This window comes from Pseudophryne corroboree, chromosome 1 (assembly GCF_028390025.1).
Source record: "Pseudophryne corroboree isolate aPseCor3 chromosome 1, aPseCor3.hap2, whole genome shotgun sequence".
Lineage (NCBI taxonomy): Eukaryota > Metazoa > Chordata > Amphibia > Anura > Myobatrachidae > Pseudophryne > Pseudophryne corroboree.
This window is the reverse complement of record NC_086444.1, coordinates 573,774,001-573,798,191: the sequence shown is the minus strand read 5'-3', so window position 1 is coordinate 573,798,191 and position 24,191 is coordinate 573,774,001. Positions and strand designations below refer to the sequence as shown.

Genomic DNA, 24,191 nt, shown 5'->3' with positions numbered 1-24,191 from the left:
GTGGAATAATACCCCTTTCCCTGTTGTAGGAGGGGTACCTTGATTATCACCTGCTGGGAATACAGCTTGTGAATGGCTTCCAAAACTGCCTCCCTGTCGGAGGGAGACTTTGGTAGAGCAGACTTCAGGAACCGGCGAGGGGGAAACGCCTCGAATTCCAGTTTGTACCCCTGCGATACTACCTGTAGAATCCAGGGGTCCACTTGCGAGTGAGCCCACTGCGCGTTGAAATTCTTGAGACGGGCCCCCACCATGTCTGAGTCTGCTTGTAAAGCCCCAGCGTCATGCTGAAGACTTGGCAGAAGCAGGGGAGGGCTTCTGCTCCTGGGAAGCGGCTGCATGGTGCAGTCTTTTTCCCCTTCCTCTGCCCCGGGGCAGGAAGGAATGGCCTTTAGCTCGCTTGTACTTATGGGAACGAAAGGACTGAGTTTGAAAAGACGGTGTCTTTTTCTGCTGATGTGAAGTGACCTGGGGTAAAAAGGTGGATTTTCCAGCCTTTGCCGTGGCCACGAGGTCCGATAGACCAGCCCCAAATAACTCCTCCCCTTTATACGGCAATACTTCCATATGTCGTTTGGAATCCGCATCGCCTGACCACTGTCGCGTCCATAACGCTCTTCTGGCAGAAATGGACATAGCACTTACTCTTGATGCCAGGGTGCAAATATCCCTCTGTGCATCACGCATATATAGTAATGCATCCTTCAAATGCTCTATAGTTAACAGAATATTGTCCCTATCCAGGGTATCAATATTTTCAGTCAGGGAATCCGACCACGCGACTCCAGCACTGCACATCCAGGCTGAGGCGATTGCTGGTCGCAGTATAACACCAGTATGTGTGTATATACTTTTAAGAATATTTTCCAGCCTTCTATCTGCTGGTTCTTTGAGGGTGGCCGTATCAGGAGACGGTAACGCTACTTGTTTAGATAAACGTGTGAGCGCCTTATCTACCCTAGGGGGTGTTTCCCAACGCGTCCTAACCTCTGACGGGAAAGGATATAGTGCCAATAATTTTTTAGAAATTAGCAGTTTTTTGTCGGGGGAAACCCACGCTTTTTCACACACCTCATTTAACTCATCTGACTCAGGGAAAACTATTGGTAGTTTTTTCACACCCCACATAATACCCTTCTTTGTGGTACTTGTAGTGTCAGAAATGTTCAATGCCTCCTTCATTGCCGTGATCATGTAACGTGTGGCCCTACTAGACATTACGTTTGTCTCCTCACCGTCGACACTAGACTCAGTATCTGTGTCTGGGTCTGTGTCGACCCACTGAGGTAACGGGCGTTTTAGGGCCCCTGACGGTGTCTGAGACGCCTGGACAGGCACTAATTGATTTGCCGGCTGTCTCATGTCATCAACCGTTCTTTGCAAAGTGCTGACATTATCACTTAATTCTTTAAATACGATCATCCAGTCAGGTGTCGACTCCCTAGGGGGTGACATCACTAACCCAGGCAATTGCTCCGCCTCCACATCATTTTCCTCCTCATACATGTCGACACACACGTACCGACACACAGCACACACACCGGGAATGCTCTGATAGAGGACAGGACCCCACAAGCCCTTTGGAGAGACAGAGCGAGAGTCTGCCAGCACACACCAAGCGCTATATATATATATTATATATATATATATATATATATACACACACACAGGAATAACCTTATATAAGTGTTATTCCCTTATAGCTGCTGTTTATATAATTTTTAGCTGCCAATAGTGCCCCCCCTTCTCTTTTTTACCCTGATTCTGTAGCAAGTCTGCAGGGGAGAGTCAGGGAGCCGTCCTTCCAGCGGAGCTGTGAGGGAAAATGGCGCTTGTGTGCTGAGGAGATAGGCTCCGCCCCTTCACGACGTCCTTATCTCCCGCTCTTTGCTGTAAAAATGGCAGGGGTTAAAATACATCCATATAGCCCAAGAGCTATATGTGATGTATTCTTTTGCCAACCTAAGGTATCATCTGTTATATTGCGTCTCAGGGCGCTCCCCCCCAGCGCCCTGCACCCTCAGTGACCGGAGTGTGAAGTGTGCTGAGAGCAATGGCACACAGCTGCGGTGCTGTGCGCTACCTTAGTCTGAAGACAGGATCGTCTTCTGCCGCCGATTTCACCGGACCTCTTCGCTCTTCTGGCTCTGTAAGGGGGCCGGCGGCGCGGCTCCGGGACCCATCCAGGCTGAACCTGTGATCGTCCCTCTGGAGCTAATGTCCAGTAGCCTAAGAAACCCAATCCACTCTGCACGCAGGTGAGTCCGTTTCTTCTCCTCTTAGTCCCACGATGCAGTGAGCCTGTTGCCAGCAGGACTCACTGAAAATAAAAAACCTAAAATACACTTTTATTCTAAGCAGCTCAGGAGAGCCACCTAGCCTGCACCCTTCTCGTTCGGGCACAAAAATCTAACTGAGGCTTGGAGGAGGGTCATAGGGGGAGGAGCCAGTGCACACCACCTGATCCTAAAGCTTTTATTCTTGTGCCCTGTCTCCTGCGGAGCCGCTATTCCCCATGGTCCTTACGGAGTCCCAGCATCCACTAGGACGTCAGAGAAAAAAAAAAAAGGCGGATTGGCATTGTCTGTAACAGCCAAAACCAGTTGGATTTGGCCGCTAATTGAATAGTGAACCGTCAGAGAGGATCCGACAGCAATTGAATACACCCGTAAAGATGTAAAACACAGTAAGTGTAACGTGTTTATGTGTTTCTTGCTCATATATTGGTTTAATGCATATTCTAAAAAGGTATCCCGTTACCATACATTGTACCATTCTTCTCCAACAGACAAGAGGACAGCATATAAATATTAGGGCAGACAACACAATTCATAAAGTGGAAGGTGACGCTTCGAAACCTCACACTAAATATAAAAATGCAATAATTTGCATATTCATTAGGTAAAAATGAGCCACACATGCACTATACAAATGAAAAAAGAAAAACACAAAGAATATTAGATCATTTTTTTTAAATTGTGTATATTGTAATAAACCTTAATTTAGAAATGAATTAGTTCAGCCAGAAAGAAAAGAAAAATAGTTTACAAGTGTTGGCACAAGGTGCAGTCATATTTCCAAAGCACCACTAATCATCTCGGCAAATGTTTCTTGAGAGCTCTCTGCAAAAAATTCCTGGCAGTCTGTTACTACAATAGGCATTGTGGTAGTCACACCATTATGCTCCGACTTTAAGTCTGGTATTTCAGCCATGGCCGCTTCCTCACTAAATGGATACTCTGTTTTAGGTAGACTGCTTGTTGTTAGGAGGTCTGGCTCATCAGAACTGTCATCAAAATGTAAGCCATCCAGTATCCCTGTGGCAGCATCCAAGTGTCCATTGCTTGAGAGTAAATCATAGCCGACGGAATAAGAACCAGTCCCTTCTATGCTAACTGGCTCTGAGCTTAAAGTGGCAGAGGTAGCTGGTAACTGGCTGGGCACAGCCATGGTAAAGCCCAAACTAGTATTCTTGTCAGGCAGGACTCTACCATTGTCCTTGCAAGAGGGATCCTCTCCCATTGGCACATCACTGTCACTATCAATTGTAATGATAATGGGAGAAACCGCTAGAGAACTGGCAGGCTGTTCATGTCTGTCACGTTTACGTTTTTTCTTGTGCTTCTTTTTCTTTTTATGGTGTTTTCCACCCTGCACAGCTTTCCCTTCATACACAATCTCCACACTGGAACTTCTGGTCTTCTTCCTCCACTTCCGTTTTGGCTCATTTGAAGACCTGTCAATTAGGTCATTCTTGTACCCATCTGAGTTTCTCTCTGTGGAGGTCATGCCAGTCTCTTTCTTACTGCCAACTTCTAATTTATGACCGCTTTCTTTTTTCCCATGAGTCTCCATATGACGGGTTTTGTACTTTCGCTTACCACTAGGTTTGTCAGACTGACTGTGCTGTGAGCCAGTTGTGTTAATGCGGCTGCTTGAACGACTTTTTGATCGATATCGATGATGTGGCTTGCCAGCAGTAACACCTTTGTGCCTTTTTGTATCTTTCCTTTCAGAGTAAGGCTGTAGCTTATATTCTGGGCTGGCAGAGCGTCTAGAGTAATGACCTCTACTACAGTACTGCTCATATCCATCCCTGTCCCGGTTTCGACTATAATAGGTGTATTCCCATTGATACGTGCTTTGACAGTTGTCTGCAGGAAAAGATTTGTCATTATCACGGCACCGTGATCTCCCTCTGCTGCGGTTTCTGCTTTTCCCTATGCTGGATCCACATCTTTCTCTGGAGCTTTCACTTGTCAGTGACACAGTTTGGCTACGCCATGACAAGCTCCTGTCTCTACTCCTGGATCTTCTTTTTTCCCTCCAACTCTTGTGCCTACTCTTCTCCAGGGATTTACTAATTAGGCTGTTTTTGCTGTCCTGTCTACGGTGACTCTCATAGGCCCTATTGCGAGAAGAACGAGAACAACAATCTGAGCTCTGAGATCTTTCCCTCCGTCTTGACTTTTCCTTGCTGTATGGATGTACCTTATCTTTTCTAGATTCACGTCCATTTCTAGAGGACACAGCTTTTAACTTTTGCTCCTTTAATTTTTTGGAATGCTTTTTCAACTGAGACGTACTCAATTTACGGTCAATCATGCGTGTATGTTTAATACTCGAGTCCGAAGATGTCAGAGAGGAAGACCTCCTTGACTCACTACTATGACATAAAGTGAATGGCTTAAGTTGAGGCTTACTAGTTTGCTCAACAGCCACCTCACAAAGGGAACCTTCTGAGTCAGATGACAGCTCAACAAGTTCTGGGGTTCTTTCAGCCAGTGGTTTAACATAACCCACTATGACACACTCATCTGAGGGAAGGCCCTGGTCCTGATTGCCTTCATTGGAATTCTCTTTTAAGCTCTTGGGGGTTAGTCTACTGCTAGAAGGCTCTTCATCTGAACTGTCTACAGTTGTTAAAACATTTGTAGTTGCCTGTTCCAGAGTGAAGTAAGAAGGTCCTGGGGTTTCATCATCCCAGGGAGCTTGCCCAACTTCAAGAGAAGAGGAGGGCACATCTGGTTCCTTAGAATTCGATTCATCTGGAGATATAGTAATAATAGAGGACTCGGATCGGCTTCCTTCTTCATAAGAAGGAGCAGGACAATCATAGTTGGCATGCTGGTCATAAGCTTCAATATTGTAAGGACAACGGGCAAAGTTGATGAACTCATGTAAAAAATGGTTTGTACGGTGAAGCAGGAAAGGCTGCAAATCCTCTGCAAAAGCTTGACTCTCCATGTCATAACGTGTCACATTACTCATAATGATATGCTGTACAATATTGACCAGGGAACCATGTGTGCCAAATAACACTGTCAACTCACGCTTCAACCAGGGAATTAGCCGATGAAGGCAAGCAGGATTTCTACGGAAAAATTCAGCAGATATATCTCTGTAGCGCCCTCCATCCTGGATGTTTCGGACACGTATTCCCGAACGATAAAGTGCCCTCCTGAAGTTGATGAGTTCCTGCTCTTGAATTTGTCTCATTGCCCGACCTTCAGCACTGGCTTGTCGTCTGGAAGCCAGCCGTCGCATCATTTGATGAATATTGCTACCCCTTTGCTGGGATGACGGATTTGAAGTTCCTTCAAAGAGAACGCCATTGTCTGGAAGTGAAAACGCTCTTTGAGCAGAGGATCTTAATGATGGCATGTGCAATTGATTCTCCCTTGTCCTTGTGGTGCGGTAGCGAAATCTAGGTCCCACAGGAGAGTCATTTAATGTGGGCCTCAAAACATACTCTTTGAAATCATCTTCTGCTTCCACACTATGAAATATAGAATTAAATGGCTGTTTGCATAGGGGGCACACAGCTTTGTTTTTTGCCCATTCCTTGATGCATTTGAAGCAAAACTTGTGAAAACACTGGTTTAGGTGGGAGACATTATCGAACTTATCCAGGCATATGGGACATTTTGAATCAGGAGACGCATCTGCTGCTGTTCCAAGGCTCTGCAATCTACTTGTCCCAGCTGTTGGTGAAAAGTCACCATCCAAATTGAAGTCATCTGCAGTCGATGACAGCATCTGCAAAAGAAGTAAACTATATGAAAACATTTGGACTTTAAAAAATGGCCCATTAAGTGTTTGAAATTGCATACAGTCCATACCTACATTGTATACCCAGATTACAAATTTAAAAAAAAAAAAAGAATATATATATGTCATGTCCATCTAGGCAGCTTGGTGATAACATGTAGATCATCATAACTTTGATTGATGCAAATACTTTTTTTAATTCATAATAGGCAAAGACATTATATACCTGCATATTAAAATTCAGTTACTCACGCATCACACTAATGAGTTTTTCTTATGAGACAGCAATTTTACCAATATCAGCATTTGTTCCAACAAACAGAATATATTCATATATAATTATTATTTATTAACAGTTTCTCGTATAGCGCAGCATATTCCATTGCAATTTACAACTGGAAACAACAGCAATAGAACAAAACTGATCAATAGCAGACAGATAGAGGTAGGAAGGCCCTGCTCGCAAGACTACAATCTATAGGGAAATAGGCACTGATACATAAGGATAGATGCTACTGTACCTATTGCATAATGGTGACGCCAGATTGTAAAGGTTCTTAATGGGCTCTATGATGTAATCACACATTACTGTGGCCAAGGGTCAGGAGGATGCTAAAGTAAAGAGTGAGAAAATGTGCAAGGTTACGGGCCTGATTCAGAAATGAACACAGGATTGGGAACAGTCGCAAACTCCTAATTAAATGCAAAATGGGCCTTTCAATATAGCCTGTAGTTCCCCTCTGCCTGATTAACAGGTAAAGGTGTTGGGTGGGGGGCAGGCCTGCATTACTAGAAACGGGTGTGTCAGCCCTTTGTCTGGGAGTGGAGAGCCAAGTAAACTTCCTGGCCTCGCACCCCCCCCCCCCCCCTTCCATTACTCAGCTTGCTATCTGCATGAACATCGTGACATTTACAGAAGGCATGTAATTAGATAGGGAAGCTTATGAAGGTTGTGTGGGCGGTTCTGGAATCTGATAAGCTTGTCTGAAGAGTGTGTGCAGCCCGAAAAAGGCCATGTAATCATGAGTGGGAGCGAGTAATGCGTGTGGGTGAGAGAAGCATATCTTGTGTAGAGCGGACAGGTTGGGTTGGGAATCATTTTGAAATAAGCAAAGAATATGTATGTTGGTGTAGTCCGTTTAATAGCCTTATGGGTAAGAAAAAGTATGTTGTATTGGATAAGGTAGAATACCAGTAATAAACGGAGAGACTTAAAGAGCGTATAAGCAGACGATGACTGTTTGGCGTGGAAGATCAGCCTCGCAAATGCATTAAAAATGACTATTGCAATAATCAATGTGGGAAATAATGAGAGCATGGATTAGAGTTTTTGCAGTGTCTTGAGTAAGATATGGTCATATTTTGGATATGTTTTTTTAGAAGTAGGATTTTGAGACAGATTGAATGTGGGGAACAAAAGACAGTTCAACGCCCAGTAAACTCTACGAACTAAGAGAAAAGGATTTACCGGTAGGTAATTAAAATCCTATTTTCTCTTACATCCTAGAGGATACTGGGGAACACATTAGTACCATGGGGATGTACCAAAGCTCCCAAATCGGGTGGGTGAGTGCTGATGTTCCTGCAGAACTGATTGACCAAACTGAAGGTCCTCAGAGGTCAAAGTATCGAACGTGCAGAACTTAGCAAACGTGTTCGAACCTAACCAAGTAGCTGCTCAGCAGAGCTGTTGAGCCGACACACCCCGGGCAGCCGCCCAGGAAGAACCCACCAACCTAGTAGAGCCGGCCTGTACAGATTTTGGACACGGCAAATCTGCCATGGAATAAGCATGCTGGATAGTAAGCCTGATCCAGCGTGCAAATGTCTGCTTTGAAGCAGGACACACAATTTTATTGGGATCATAGAGAACAAATAGCGAGTCAGATTTTCTATGATGAGTTGTCCGCTTCACACAGATCTTCAAAGCCCTCACAACATCCAAGGACTCTGAAGTAACAGAGGGGTCGGTAACCACCGGAACCACAATAGGTTGGTTGATATGAAACGCAGACACCACCTTTGGAAGAAATTGCTGACGAGTTCTGAGTTCAGCCCTATCTTCATGAAAAACCAAATAGGGGCTTTTGTGAGACAATGCCCCCAGCTCCGACACAAGCCAAGGCCAACAGCGTGACGGCCTTCGACGTAAGAAACTAGACATCAACGTCCTGTAAAGGCTCAAACCATTCAGACTGCAGGAACTGCAACACCACGTTGAGATCCCAAGGTGCCGTAGGAAGCACAAAGGGCGGTTGGATGTGCAGAACCACCTTCAAAAATGTCTGAACCTCAGGGAGAGAAGCCAATTGTTTCTGGAAGAAAATGGATAAGGCCGAAATCTGGACTTTTATGGAGCCCAAACGTAGGCCCACATCCACACCTAACTGCAGGAAAAGGAGAAAACGTCCCAGTTGAAATTCCACCGCCAGAAATTTCCTGTACTCACACCAAGAGACATTTTTTCCAAATACGGTGGTAATGTTTAGACGTTACCTCCTTTTTGGCTTGTATCAAGGTTTGAATAAAATTTGACACTAAACCTCCATGCCGTCAAACGTAGCCGTGGTAAGTCTTGATAGACGAATGGCCCCTGTTGGAGAAGGTCCTCGCGAAGAGGTAGAGGCCACGGGTCCTCTAGGAGCATCTAAAGTAGATCCGCATACCAGGCCCTTCTTGGCCAGTCCGGAGCAATGAGAATTGCTTGAACCTTTTCCCTTTTTATTATTTTGAGAATCTTTGTGATCAATGGGGAGTGGTGAAAACACGTATACTATCTGGTAGACCCATGGAGTCACCAGAGCATCCACCGCCACTGCTTGTGGGTCCCTCGACCTGGAACAATACCGCTTGAGCTTCTTGTTGAGAAGAGAGGCCATCGTGTTGATTTGTGGTATTCCCCACCGACGTGTCAAGCACCCAAACACCTCCGGGTGAAGGCCCTACACTCCTGGGTGGAGGTAGTGTCTGCTGAGGGAGTCTGCTTTCCAGTTGTCTACTCACAGAATGAAGATCGCGGACAATGCCACAGCGTGTCTTTCTGTCCAGAGGAGAATCCTGGTTACCTCTGACATTGCTGCTCTGCGTTCCACCTTGTCTGTTTATGTAGGTTACTGCCGTCACATTGTCCGACTGACCCTGAATGGCCTCATCTTAAAGAAGATGCGATGCCTGTAACAGGGCATTGTATATGGCCCTTAGTTCCAGAATGTTGATTGGAAGAATGGCTTTCTGACTTGACCATTTTCCTTGGAACTGTTCCCCATGGTTGACCGCTCCCCAACCTCTGAGGCTTCCGTCTGTGGTTAGCAGAATCCAATTTCGAATCCCGAACCTCCGGCCCTCGGTCAGGTGAGAAGTCTGAAGCCACCTCAGAAGAGAAATCCTGGCTTTTGGCGACAGACTGATCCTCTGATGCATGTGAAGATGCGATCCGGACCATTTGTGAAACCTTCCGTACTGCAGCGCCTCGTAAGCGGCTACCATCTTTCCCAGAAGGCGAATGCATAGATGCACCGATATCTGGGTTTGTCTTAGAACATCCCGCACCATCGACTGGATCACCAATGCCTTTTCCAACAGAAGAAAGAAATACCTTCTGTGCCTACGTATCCAGTATCATCCCCAGGAACGGAAGCCTCCGTGTTGATTCCAGATGAGATTTTGGTAAGTTCAGAATCTACCCGTGATCCTGGAGTAGTCAGGTTGAGAGGGCAATGTTGACTAACAACCTCTCCCTGGATGGTGCTTTTATCAGCAGATCGTCCAGATACGGTATTATGTTCACCTGTTTGCGGAGGAGAAACATCATTTCTGCCATTACCTTGGTGAACACCCTTGATGCCGTAGAGAGGCCAAATGACAGGGCCTGGAACTGGTAGTGAGAGTCCTGTAAGGCATACCTTAGATAAGCCTGAGGAGACAGCCAAATCGGAACATTAAGGTACGCATCCTTGATATCCAGAAACACCAAGAAATCTCCCTCTTCCAGACCTGAGATCACTGCTCTCAGAGACTTAATCTTGAACACCTGTAAGTACGGGTTAAACAACTTGAGATTTAAAACGGGCCTTACCGAACCGTCCAGTTTCGGAACTACAAACAGGTTGGACGAATAACCCTGGTTTTGCAGCTGAAGTGGAACTGGAACAATGACCTGAGTCTGTACCAGTTTTTGAATTGCTTCCTGTAAAGTCATACTTGCTTCTTGAGAAGCTGGTAAGCCTGATTTGAAGAATCTGTGAGGTGGGAGTTCCTGAAACTTCAGTCTGTAGCCCTGGGCTATAAGATCCTTGACACAGGGATCCTGGCATGACGTTGCCCATATGTGACTGAAGAATCTCAAATGGGCTCCCACCTGCCTGTCTTCCAGGCAGTGCGGACCACCATCATAATGAAGGCTTAAAAGGAAGCAAAACCGGGGGAGTTCTGTTCCTGTGAACCTGCAGTTGCTGGTTTTCTGGGTTTACCTCTATTGCCTTTGAAGGCCGTAGAATAACCTTTGGTTTTGTTTTTAAACTTCGCTAACCCAAAGGACTGCAGAGTTGGAGCAGTGTAGGATTTTCTAGGCGGGGGAGCTGCGGAAGGAAGGTATGTAGACTTACCAGCTGTAGCCTTAGATATCCACGTATACAGTTCATCCCAAAAAAGGGCTTCACCTGTGAAAGGTAGGCTTTCCCCGCCTTTCCTGGAATCCGCGTCCGCAGTCCACTGGCGTAGCCACAAGGCCCTGCATGCTGACACTGCCATGGCAGTGGTGCGTTCATTGAGTTAACCAATTTCCTTTCTGGCCTCCACCATAAAGTTAGCAGAATCCTGTATATGTTGTAGGAGTAAAATTATCTTCCCCCTGGATAAGAAATCTAACCCGTCAATTAGATTACCTGACCATTTTGCAATGGCCCTAGAGATCCATGCACAAGCTATAGTGGGTCTCTGGGCCACCCCCGCATCTGTGTACAGAGATTTGAGAGTGGTCTCAATCTTGCGGTCTGCAGCATCCTTCAAGGAAGCTGTCCCAGCAACAGGTAAAACTATCTTTTACGAGACGGCGCATCGGTTTCTAGGCTAACAATCGGTGGGTTTCCCCATTTCTTCCTATCATCCTGAGGAAATGGGAAGGATGTGAGTAACCGTTTTGGGACCTGAAACTTCTTGTCAGGATTTACCCAAGTTGCTTCAAATAGGGAATTTAATTCATTAGATGTAGGGAAAGTAGCTGAGGATTCTTTTTCACATTAAAATAAGATTCCTCCTAGTCCTATGATACTTTATCAGGGATTCAAAGGACCTAATAGCTTCTATCAGGACCTGTATTCCCTGTGACAAAGGTGCATCCCCCCCTCCCGAGTCCACTTCACCCTCCTCTGGGTCTGATATATCATCATCATCGGTATCAGAGTACGCTTCTGTGCACAAATGGCAGGGGTCAGAGACGCTGGAATGACCACTGCATCTCATCATCAGGTCATCAACAGATTGCCTTAAGTATTACATCTCCTTCTCATTTTGGGGTAATTTATTCGAAATATTTGAAATCTGGTTCAGATCCACTAGCCTGAGAATGTTGTCAAAGTCGAAAATATTATAGGCACACTCATCACGTACAAACACCACACAGATGGCCTCCGTGCGGGTGCTTGTTCTGCCGTGCGTACACATACTCGCAAGCTACGTATGACCGCTCACGCGGTCTTGCGTGTTAGCACGTGGTATGAGTAAATACGGTAACATACGCATTCGCACGAAAAAGCCACAAAAGCCATATTCAATATTTTACCCATATAGTGCATAACTCACACACTGTCTGTACATTCTTCAATAGCAAGTTACTGTTCACACATAAATTAATCAAACCTCTCATACGCATAGAAAGGCGATTCTCCTAGAAACTCAAGCACAAACAGTGCCTTGAATGTATCAGACTGACTTGTTTACGCAAAGCTTTGTAATCCTATGAAGAAGGCAAATACCTTTGGTTACCCCCATTGTTCTAGAGTTGTCCAGTATCTGTCGAAGACAGCAGATACTGGACTGTCATTGTTTTACTAGAAGCCAGGACAAACATGAAGACAATAAGATATACAAAACACAAGCCTTCCTCGTACAAATCACTAACAGCTGACAAACTACATACCAGACATTTAGATATCTGAGGTATAACATTTATAGTCTAAACTCTTGGAAAATATTATATATATATATATATATATATATATATATATATATATATATATATATAATTTCCTTACAAATTGTAATAGCAGGAATGTATATATATATATATATATATATATATATATATATCTATCTATCTCTATCTCTTGAGGATGGAAATGGATAATCATATCATGTGTGGGATCATATTGTTCAGGGTCACATAAGCAGTTATCCGGTGGGTATGAGAATATTGTCACATATTGCAACAATAAGTTATTAGTAATACCAGATTTATGTATGATTAATGCGGTGGGTTTAACTGGTCATGGGGCGGGAACTCAGATGCAAACAACAGTAATCACATCTCAAGACTTAACCATTGCCCACCGCTTGAGCTGACCAATGATCCCCAGTGCACAGGATATGTCCCACCCCCGAACCAATGGAAGAAGAGCATACAGTTTCTATTGTTTCATGCTTTGGAATACAGTGTATTGTATAAAAAGCCAAGCTGCCTGGCCGGTCACACATTCTCTGAAGGTCATCTATCTTGACTGACCGAGGACCGGGTGGCGCTGGCAAAACAAACGTATGTATCATTGATTGTAGCCTGTACCTCTTATTGTTATTTGCATTATTGTTGTAACCCCCTTTTAGTAAATAACTGTTGGTGGGTCGGATCCCAAAATTTTTAAATACAATTGGTGTCGTGTTCCTTTCCTGCTAGGGGGTTATAAAGTGTATTCCGCCTCATGTGTAGCTACTCTGTGCTTACAGCGTGACGGCGTGCTTACGCAACATGTACGGATCTGTTAGGGGTTAAACACAAACGCTTAGCGGTCGCAGCGGCCTGCACAAATATAAGTTAAAGGTATTTCTTTTTCTGTCCTGTAAGTTAATCAGCTTTATCAATGTGTACTAGCCTGAGCATACGGCAGTGATCCCCCAGATTGAGAAAAACATTCTGCTGTGCATTTGACAGTGAATGTGAAAGAACACACACACAGGAAATAGGTTAAAAGCACAGTTAACCCACACAGAGTATAATGGAGTCAGCTACACAGCGCTCCTATAGCTAAACAACAAGTTTAGCTGGGTCGCAAACTAAGTATCCTTAATGGTAGGAGGGGCATAGAGGGAGGAGCCAAAACACTATCAATTTCTTAAAGTGCCTATGGCTCCTAGTGGATCAGTCTATACCCCATGGTACTAATGTGGACCCCAGTATCCTTTAGGACGTAAGAGAAAATAGGATTTTTGTTACCTACCGGTAAATCCTTTTCTCATAGCCCATAGAGGATGATGGGGTCCACATTAGTACCATGGGGTATAGACGGGTCCACTAGGAGCCATTGGCACTTTAAGAGTTTGAGAGTGTGGGCTGGCTCCTCCCTCTATGCCCCTCCTACCAGACTCAGTCTAGAAACTGTGCCGGAGGAGACGGGTATCTTCGAGAGGATTTAAACACAGACAGTGGCGAGATTCATACCAGCTCACACATACAAGGCACCTCAAGCTAACTAGCTTGAAAAACTCAGCAACTGTTGAAACATTACTTACCAAGTAACAATGCAGTACATAACTAAACAAAGTTGTACTGAACAAGATAACGGTTGCAGGAAAACGAAGCGCTGGGCGGGCGCCCAGCATCCTCTACGGACTACGAGAAAAGGATTTACCGGTAGGTAACCAAAATCCTATTTTCTCTTACGTCCTAGAGGATGCTGGAGTCCACATTAGTACCATGGGGATGTACCAAAGCTCCCAGAACGGGAGGGAGAGCGCGGAGGCTCCTACAAAACTGATTGACTGAACTTCAGATCATCAGAGGCCAAAGAATTGAACTTGTAGAACTTAGCAAACGTGTTCGACCCAGACCAAGTTGCCGCTTGGCAAAGTTGTAATGCTGAGACACCCCGTGGCAGCCGCCCCGGAAGACCCCACCTTACGAGTAGAGTGAGCCCTGACAGATTTTGGACACTGCCATCCTGCCGTAGAATAAGCCTGCTGGATAGTGAACCTAATCCAGCGAGATATAGTCTGCTTTGAAGCAGGATGCCCAAATTTCTTGGGATCATACAGGACAAACAAAGAGTCCGATTTCCTGTGACGAGCAGTCCTCTTCACATAGATTTTCAAAGCCCTCACAACATCCAAGGACTTTGACGAAATTGAGGAGTCCGTAGCCACTGGCACCACAATAGGTTGGTTGATATGAAATGCCAACAGAAGCTTTGGAAGAAACTGCTGACGTGTCCGGAGCTCAGCTCTATCTTTGTGGAATATCAAGTAAGGGCTTTTACAGGACAAAGCACCCAATTCAGACACACGTTAAGCAGAAGCGAAGGCCAACAACGTAACCGCCTTCCATGTAAGAAATTTGACCTCAACCTCCTCTGTAGAGGCTCAAACCAGTCCGATTGGAGGAACTGCAACATCACATTAAGGTCCCAAGGCGCCGTAGGCGGTACAAGGGAGGTTGGATGTGCAGAACTCCCTTCAAAAAGGTCTGAACCTCAGGGAGGGCAACCAATTGTTTCTGGAAGAAAATCGACAGGGCCAAAATCTGGACCTTCACAGATTCCAACCTCAGGCCCATATCCAAACCTGCTTGCAGGAAGAGGAGGAAACATCCCAGTTGAAACTCCACCGTAGGAAACTTCTTGGACTCACACCAAGAGACATATTTCTTCCAAATACGATGGTAATGCTTCGACGTTACCCCTTTCCTAACCTGTATCAGGGTAGGAATAACCTTCTTCGGAATGCCCTTCCGAGCAAGTATCAGGCGCTCAACTACCAAGCAGTCAAACGTAGCCGCGGTAAGTCTTGATAGGCGAACGGCCCTTGCTGCAGCAGGTCCTCCCGAAGAGGAAGAGGCCTCTGCCCTTCCTGCAAGAAATTCATAAGGTCCACGTACCAAGCCCGCCTTTGCCAGTCTGGAGCAATGAGGATCGCTTGAACTCTTGTTGTCCTTACGAGCTTTAGAACTCTTGGAATTAGTGGAAGTGGTGGAAACACATACACCAACTGGAACACCCACGGAGACACCAGGGCGTCCACTGCCACTGCTTGTGGGTCCCTCGACCTGGAACAATAGCGTTGAAGCTTCTTGTTGAGACGAGAGGCCATCATATCTATTTGGGGTAACCCCCAAAGGTCTGTTATTTCCTTGAACACCTCCGGATGGAGACCCCACTCCCCCGGATGGAGATCGTGTCTGCTGAGGAAGTCTGCTTTCCAGTTGTCCACTCCCGGAATGAAGATTGCTGAGAGCGCCAACGCATGTCTTTCTGCCCAGGGGATGATTGTCACCTCTGACATTGCAGCTCTGCTCTTCGTTCCGCCCTGTTTATGTAAGCCACCGTCGTTACATTGTCCGACTGTACTTGAATGGCCCGATCTCTTAGAAGATAGGTCGCCTGAAGAAGACCATTGTAGACGGCTCTTAGTTCCAGGAGGTTGATCGGCAGGCCGACTTCCAGACTTGACCACCTTCCTTGGAAGGCTTCCCCTTGAGTGACTGCGCCCCGACCCCGAAGGCTCGCATCCGTGGTTAGAAGGACCCAGTCCTAAACCCTGAACCTGCGGCCCTCCAGAAGGTGAGGCCACCAGAGGAGTGAAATCCTGGCCTTTGGCGACAGACGAATTCTCTGGTGCATGTGGAGATGAGATCCTGACCACTTGTCCAGGAGATCCAGTTGGAAGGCCCGAGCATGGAACCTCCCGTACTGGAGAGCCTCGTAAGAGGCCACCATCTTTCCCAAAAGGCGAATGCATTGATGAACCGACACCCGGAACTGGAAAGGACAGTCCAGTAATGCGAATCGGAGATACGCCTAATGCGACAGCCAAATCGGAATGTGGAGGTACGCATCCTTGATATCCAGGGATACCAGGAATTCCCCCTCTTCCAAACCGGATATCACCGCAAGGAGAAACTCCGTTTTGAACTTGAACTCCTTTAGAAAGGGGTTCAATGATTTTAGGTTCAGAATGGGCCTGACCGAACCATCCGGTTACGGTCTGCCAGTAGAACTGGCAAGCCTGATTAGAAAAATCGGTGAGGTAGATTCTGAAATTTCAGCCTGTAACCCTAGAACACAGTATCTATCACCCAGGGATCCAGGCCGGACGATACCGAGACGTGACTGAACTGTCTGAGTCTTGCTCCCACTGGCCCCACCTCCAGGCCATGCGGTCCATCGTCATGCGGAGGACTTTGGCGTACCTGAAACAGGCTTTTGTTCCTGGGAACCTGCAGCAGCAGGTTTCTTGGATTTAACTCGACCTCCCTGAAAGAAGGTATTGGACGGTTTGGTCTTTCTAAGCTTGTTAGGCCGAAAGGACTGTGATGCTGATGAAGAGAAGGATTTCTTCGGAGCAGGTGCAGCTGAGGGAAGAAACGGAGACTTACCCGCTGTAGCCGTGGATATCCACAGATCCAAAGCTTCCCCAAAGAGAGCCTGACCTGTGTCGGGTAGGGACTCCACACTTTTCCTGGGTTCCGCGTCGGCTGACCACTGGCGCAGCCACAGTCCCAAACGAGCTGAAACAGACATGGAAGAGATTCCCGCAGCCATGGAACCCAGGTCTTTCATGGATTCTACCATAAAACCTGCTGAATCGTGAATGTTACGCAAAAACAATTCAACATCACCCTTATCCATCGTATACAAATCCTCAAGTAAGGTGCCCGACCACTTTACTATAGCTTTTGCAATCCATGCACTAGCAATAGTGGGACGTAATATGGCCCCTGAAGTGGTGTACATTGATTTAAGTGTATTATCAATTTTACGATCAGCCAGCTCCTTTAAGGCAGTGGTTCTCAAACTCTGTCCTCAGGACCCCACACAGTGCATGTTTTGCAGGTAACCCAGCAAGTGCACAGGTGTATTAATTACTCACGGACACATTTTAAAAGGTCCACATGTGGAGCCAATTATTTCACTTGTGATTCTGTGAGGAGACCTGCAAAACATGCACCGTGTGGGGTCCAGAGGACCGAGTTTGAGAACCTGTGCTTTAAGGCAATAGATCCCGGAACAGGTAAAACCACCTTTTTTGAGAGTCTGGACACAGATGAGTCAACAATTGGCGGGGTTTCCCCATTTTTTTCTATCCTCCTTAGGGAAAGGAAACGCCACCTTGTCCCTTTTAGGGATCTGGAATTTTTGCTCAGGGTTTTCCCATGCTTTCTCATATATAGCATTTAATTCCTTTGACGCAGGGAAGGTTAGCGAGGCTTTCTTATTTTCAGTGAAAAAAGCCTCCTCAACCTGCGGAGGTTTGGTATCATTAATATTCAACACATCCCTGATAGAGTCCATCATCAATTGCACCCCCTTTGCAAGCAATTGCACCCCCTTTGCAAGAGAGGCAGACACCCGCAACACATACCCATTACCGTCTGTGGTGTCAGAATCGGTATCCGTGTCATCTTGCATGACATGAACAAGAGCACGTTTGTGGGAGTATATAGCGGAGCGTCCTGAGGTACCAAAATCGGGCCATACTGCCATAGAGTTCTGTAATACCTGGGTTGCAGGTTCATTACTTGCAACCCTGTCTCAAATCTGAGGAAAACAACTCCGGTTCCCTTGCTGGAATCTGTGCTAAACCAGTGCTATCCTGATTACATGGAATGGGATCATCCTGGGAGGACATATCCTCTGCAGCATATGACACAGTGTCCCTGGACATAGCTAAAGGAGACCACCAAAACACTCCACACACACACACACACACACACTCACACGCACAGGGGAGGGCAGATAGAGGCCCCCCCCCCCCCCCCCTTCTACAGCCCCCTGGTACTGTTTACAGATAGCTGGAGTTGCTGTGGAGGGACCCATTTCTCCTGATCAGCGCTGTGCAGGTAGGAAAATAGCGCTGAACGCTGCTGGGTCCGCTCTGAGAAGGAGCTCCGCCCATTAAAATGGCGCTGTGTTCCCGCTCTTCCACTGATTATACTAGCCTGAGGATTGAGTGCTGGCTGAGATCCGAGGACCCCGACAGGCTTTGGGACCAGTGTAGGGTGTAGCGCTGGCTCAGGGCGCCCCTCACAGCGCCGCACCATGTACCGCTGAGCCTCCCGAGGCACAGTTAATACTGCGCTCCTACCCTGTTGCCGCCACCTTCACACCGACCCCCCGCTTGCTAGGGGGGGGGGGGTCGGTGTCTCACTCGCCACTGATTCTTCAGCTCTGTAAGTGGGTGGCGGCATGCTGCTGGGGCGAGCGATCCCCTGCAGTGGGGAGCTATCTGACCCCTCAGGAGCTCAGTGTCCTGTCAGCGGAGGAAGTGGCTCAGACCCCACAGGGCGGACACTACTCCCCCACTTAGTCCCACAAAGCAGGGAGGCTGTTACCAGCAGCATAAAATAATAAACTCTAAGGAAAACTCTGGAGAGCTCCCCTAGCTGTGACCGGCTCCTCCGGGCACATTTTCTAAACTGAGTCTGGTAGGAGAGGCATAGAGGGAGGAGCCAGCCCACACTCTCAAACTCAAAGTGCCAATGGCTCCTAGTGGACCCGTCTATACCCCATGCTACTGTGGACCCCAGCATCCTCTAGGACGTAAGAGAAAATAATTTTGAGGTGGCGAGATGACATCCAATAGAAGAAGGGCATTCAGTGACATGGACCAATACAGATGGTGACAAATCTGCGGAGGATAGGTAAATTTGAGTACCAATCATACTGAAATCTAAGGCTGGGGCCATACATACTGTAGTGGCCAAATGGGTCCCGTTGAACGGAACCCGCTTAGCCGGGAGGGGGGGGTTCTGTGTGCACACAGATCCTGTTCTGCAGGATGCCGAAGAACAGGATCTGGGGATTTCATAGAACACAGTGCTGCACAGCCGCACTGTGGGAACACATACATTGAAATGTATGTGTTCATAGTGAAATCCCGTCATCCTGCCGTCCGGCCCAACCGCAGCATGCTATAGTTTGATCCAGCAGCGGCGGGACTGCCGCACATGTGTAGGCGCCTGCATAGGCGCCCAAGTGCAGTCTCCTTGAGGCCAAGTGTCTATGTGTGGCACCAGCCTAAAAAAGCTGATAAGGTTGTCAAGGGATGTGGTACAGAATAAGAAAAGCTAAGGACCTACCAAAATTTTCATGGAAAAAAAAATGCAGCTTTAAAACGGCATATAACTTCAAAACTAGTTAGCATATTAGCCTAAGATTTGAGGGTCTTCTTTACACCCATGGCAGTATTTATTATACAACTTTCACTACAATCTGAAATGGACAGTTTGAAACCTGTGTTACTTTGGTGTGGAATGACCCAGGACTGATATTTTATGTAAGTAGTTGTAGTAGCCAGCCAAGGATGCCTGCAAGAAGTAGGTGAGGCTCATGCCCCTTACACATTAGGCGACCCACTGCCGAGTTGCCCGATGGCTGATACGGCAGACGGGCGACCCGACTACCCCCCCGTCACCCAGCTCCATAGTACTGCATGCTAACAAGGACGAGATTGTCCATATTGGCCTGCATGCATAAGCGACCCGGCACCAACGATGAACGAGTGCGGGGCCGCGTATCGTTCATCGTTGGTACCTACACACTGAACGATATGAACGAGTTCTAGTTCATTAATGAACGAGAACATTCATATCGTTCAGTGTTATCGCCTAATATGTAGGGCCCATTAGGGTGATGTTTCATTGTTTTAGACGCTGGCAGCCAGTAGATGGCGTCAACTGTAGATGGAGCTATTCAACAGTTTCTATGTTTGGGCGCAATAAGCTGCTGCCATTTCAGCTTACTACTCCCAGGGTTGGTAGCTGAAATGAGCGAAAAGTGACCTGTTTGGGTGCCCAAACGGGACTTTTCACGTCACGCCCATTAATTACTCAGGTTTAGCTGCTTTACATGGCTAAACCAGACCTTTCTGAGTGCGATAAAAAAATAAAAACAATTGAGTATCGCCCCTCCAATCTCCCATCACTTTAGACAGGAGCTATAAACAATTTAATATCGGCCAAATATTTTGACTGCAGACTAGCTCTCTAGTATAGTGAAAGAGGAAGGAGTTATAGGCCCTAGATGAAGGAGTTCTAGGCCCTACACACTGGCCGACATCACTCAAAGATATAAACGATCTAGTTCATTAATGAACGAGATATCGTTCATATCTTTGAGTGTGGAGGCTCAAGCGATGAACGATTTGCGGCCCTGCGCTCGTTTATCGCTGGTGCCCTGTCGGCTGTGCATGCAGGCCAATATGGACGATCTCGTCCATATTTGCCTGCACTGCTACGGAGCAGTGTGACGGGGGGAGTGAAGAAACTTCACTCCCCCCGTCTCTGCCCCCATGCCGCCAGGTCGCCCGTCGGGCAGCTCGGCGGCGGATCGGCCTATGTGTAGGGCCCATAAGTGTCCTGAATGGGGGCTAGGCAGTTTGTTGCTTTGTTTCATTTATGCTGCCAGTAAAGCATTACTTTCATTCATTTACCTGAAAAGCTGTGTGTGGACCCTGAATAAGTGCCTAAGTAGTGTTCATTCTAGCACCCTGCACCTCTCACTATCCATGCAGTTCCTCCTTTCTGCCTGGGGTGTCGCTCTCTGCTCTGGTGCTTCTAGCAGACTCCAGTCTGTATCTCAGCATGTGCTAGAAGCATCCGGAGCAGAGAGCGACACCACAGGCTGGAAAGAGGAACTGCACAGGTTATGAGAGGTGCAGGGTGCTAGAACGAACACCACCTAAGCACTGCACCACTAGACCCCTCTACTGAGTTAGTTTTCCCAGATACAGAGTGTGTGTGTGTGTGTGTGTGTGTGTGTGTGTGTGTGTCGCACACTTCCAAATTAAGAATAACATTTGTTGGGAGCCAATTAGATAGATTATATATATATATATATATATATATATATATATATATATATATTTTATATATAGATAGATAGATAGAGAAGTACTGCGGCACTCCACTAGTTGAAAAAGTTTTTTTTAGTGATAATAAAGCATACGCTGGAAAAGCTGCCAGAAAACTACATAACTGGTTGACGTTTCGGTGCTACGCAGGCACCGTTATCAAAACCTAGTAGTTAGCAGAACCAATTTTTTCCGGCAGCTTTTCCAGCGTATGCTTTATTATCACTAAAAGAACTTTTTCAACTAGTGGAGTGCCGCAGTACTTGCTTCTCTATAACTTAAACCCTTCACTGAAGGCACCCACCCAGCAAACATATTCAGCAAAGAATGCCAATTCTACACCTCGTTTATATATGTATATATATATATATATATATATATATATATATATAAAAAGTTATAAGACCACAGGGGTAATACTGCCGTTTTTTAAAAGCTGGTGCTGTATTATCAGCTGCAGCTTTGAAATGGTTTTATCGTGTCGTTATTATCCAGATCTATCTATCTATCTATCTATCTATATTGCTCACTGCCACAAGATGGCACATTATATATATATATATATATATATATATATATATATATATATATATATATATATATACACACACACACACACACACACACACACACACACACAGACACACAGTGAGAGAGAGCTACCAGTTGCCAGGTTTCCAATAAATCTATGTTAAATATTTATATGATAGAGTAGGACTTGCAGTGAAATGGGGGTCCCGTGATGTGGGCTTCAGACTTAAATGCATTAAAGTTTTTAAGTGAATGAGGTTACTGAGGAGAGTGCTGGGTTCTGTGTATATGTATTGGTGAGCAGGTGGTCACAGCCTACTGCACCCCAACCTGGAGTGGAGAGAAGTACACAAACAGAGATAGAAAGACCAAAAAAAAAAAAGCAAAGAAATCTCCACCATGTGAAAAAAAATAATAATAATTAGATATATATATATATATATATAGATATATATATCTATCTCTCTATCTATATGCCATCTTGTGGCAATGAGCAATCCTTACATGAGCAGAGACATATGTATTGTAAGCTTACTGCCACAAGGTGGCAACCCTCTTCTGTTTGACACATTGTTTTAACAGCCTATAATAAGTGGAGAGATTCCAGCGTGAATGACTCATGCTAAGGAAACCTAAAATATTCAGTCTACCCTCTTGAAGTCATGGTGACAATGCATATCTAAATGTTTGCTTTAAAAATAAAATAAATATCTGCATTTGCACCAACACTGCATGCAGAACAGATAAAACAAAGTATCTGTATATAAGCACCTAAAACTACAAATTTTATATAAATTAAAAATGAGATATCCTAAAAATAATTATGTGTGTGTTCATGAAAAACGGCACTCAGGAGACTTCTCATATAAGCAAAGCAGCAGGTCCCTTGGTGTGTGTAACAGTTCAAGACGGCTGATATAATCTTGTGGTGCGACAGGTATTGCTCTGGTTGTTATAGCCACCTCTCTACAACTTTCCTATTCTTGTGGGAGATATGATCTACAACTCAGATAATCTGACACATTGGTGTCATTTCTTTTTGGTGTAATTATACATAAAATAAACAGTACATTATATTTAATAAGAAATAAAATTGTGTTAATAACCAGCCTAAGGGTGTGTACACACGGCGAGATCCTTGCTATGCCCGATTTTCACTTGCGATTTCCCTTGAACTCCCCAGAGCCCAGCACCACTGATTTTGACTAATTTTTCTTGAGATATGGACTATGTGTGCTTACGATTTTGGCTTATGTGAGATGAACTAGATAGTACACCGATCTAGCAAGGATTGACTTGCCTGCACAGTCCATCTTTTCTTGCGATACCGACCTGGCGGGACCGAGCATCGGAATCGAATCGGGATCGCAAGTGGAATAACACCTGCGATTTGCACTAACTTTTCTATAACTATATAGTCAAAATAGAAAGAAAAAATCTTACCGTGTGTACACACCATTAGAATACCTCTCAGTGTGGTAACTCAGAAGGGTGAGCAGGGAAGCTTACTGGCCATTGTTGAAACTTACTTCTGGGAATCCTGTTAAAAACTTTGATTCTCAAAAGTCAAATTATGTCTAATAGTGGAGGTAAACTTGCGCATGTTCATCCATTCTCTTTCAGATGGAGCCATTAGCCTAATGCATTGCCATAGAAGATATGAAAAGCATTTTACTATTTACAAGTTACTGTATCTGCTGTAACCAAATGCCAGTGATTGCAAAATACGCGCCATACCGCATTTTTACGCGCTGTGGGCAGCGGGCTCACTTTTTTTAAATGAGCGGGTCCTGTAGGACGCGCTCGCCGTACCGAGTCCCACATCAGCCAATCTCCATCCAGGTGCCTCTTGGGACCTCCCTCTTCCCTGCCCGCCAGCGTGCTGGCGCCGCTGCAAGAATGAGACCGAAAGCTTGAGCAGCAGGCACCGCTCTGATAATAAATAAGATTTTACTCACCGGTAAATCTACTTCTCGCAGTCCGTAGTGGATGCTGGGGACTCCGTAAGGACCATGGGGAATAGACGGGCTCCGCAGGAGACTGGGCACTCTAAAGAAAGATTTAGTACTACCTGGTGTGCACTGGCTCCTCCCTCTATGCCCCTCCTCCAGACCTCAGTTAAGGAAACTGTGCCCGGAAGAGCTGACAGTACAAGGAAAGGATTTTGGAATCCAGGGCAAGACTCATACCAGCCACATCAATCACACCGTATAACTCGTGATAAACTTACCCAGTTAACAGTATGAACAACAAACAAGCATCACTCAACTGATGCCACATAACATAACCCTTTAGTAACCAATAACTATATACACGTATTGCAGAAAGTCCGCACTTGGGACGGGCGCCCAGCATCCACTACGGACTACGAGAAATAAATTTACCGGTGAGTAAAATCTTATTTTCTCTAACGTCCTAGTGGATGCTGGGGACTCCGTAAGGACCATGGGGATTATACCAAAGCTCCCAAACGGGCGTGAGAGTGCGGATGACTCTGCAGCACCGAATGGGCAAACTCAAGGTCCTCCTCAGCCAGGGTATCAAACTTGTAGAACTTT

At 45.9% G+C, this 24,191-nt stretch overlaps 1 protein-coding gene across 2 annotated transcripts in view; it reads right to left on the bottom strand.

Annotated features, from left to right (window-relative positions):
* Nucleotides 1-2,957: 2,957 nt before the first annotated feature.
* The window catches only part of TOPORS (TOP1 binding arginine/serine rich protein, E3 ubiquitin ligase), a 40,763-nt gene continuing 19,529 nt past the window's right edge, over nt 2,958-24,191 (bottom strand). For both annotated transcript variants that reach the window (XM_063914192.1, XM_063914193.1), the window contains exon 2: nt 2,958-6,039. In XM_063914192.1, coding sequence (XP_063770262.1) covers nt 3,070-6,039 — 2,970 coding nt within the window. In that variant the 3' untranslated portion in view covers nt 2,958-3,069. The remainder of the gene's footprint in view (nt 6,040-24,191) is intronic.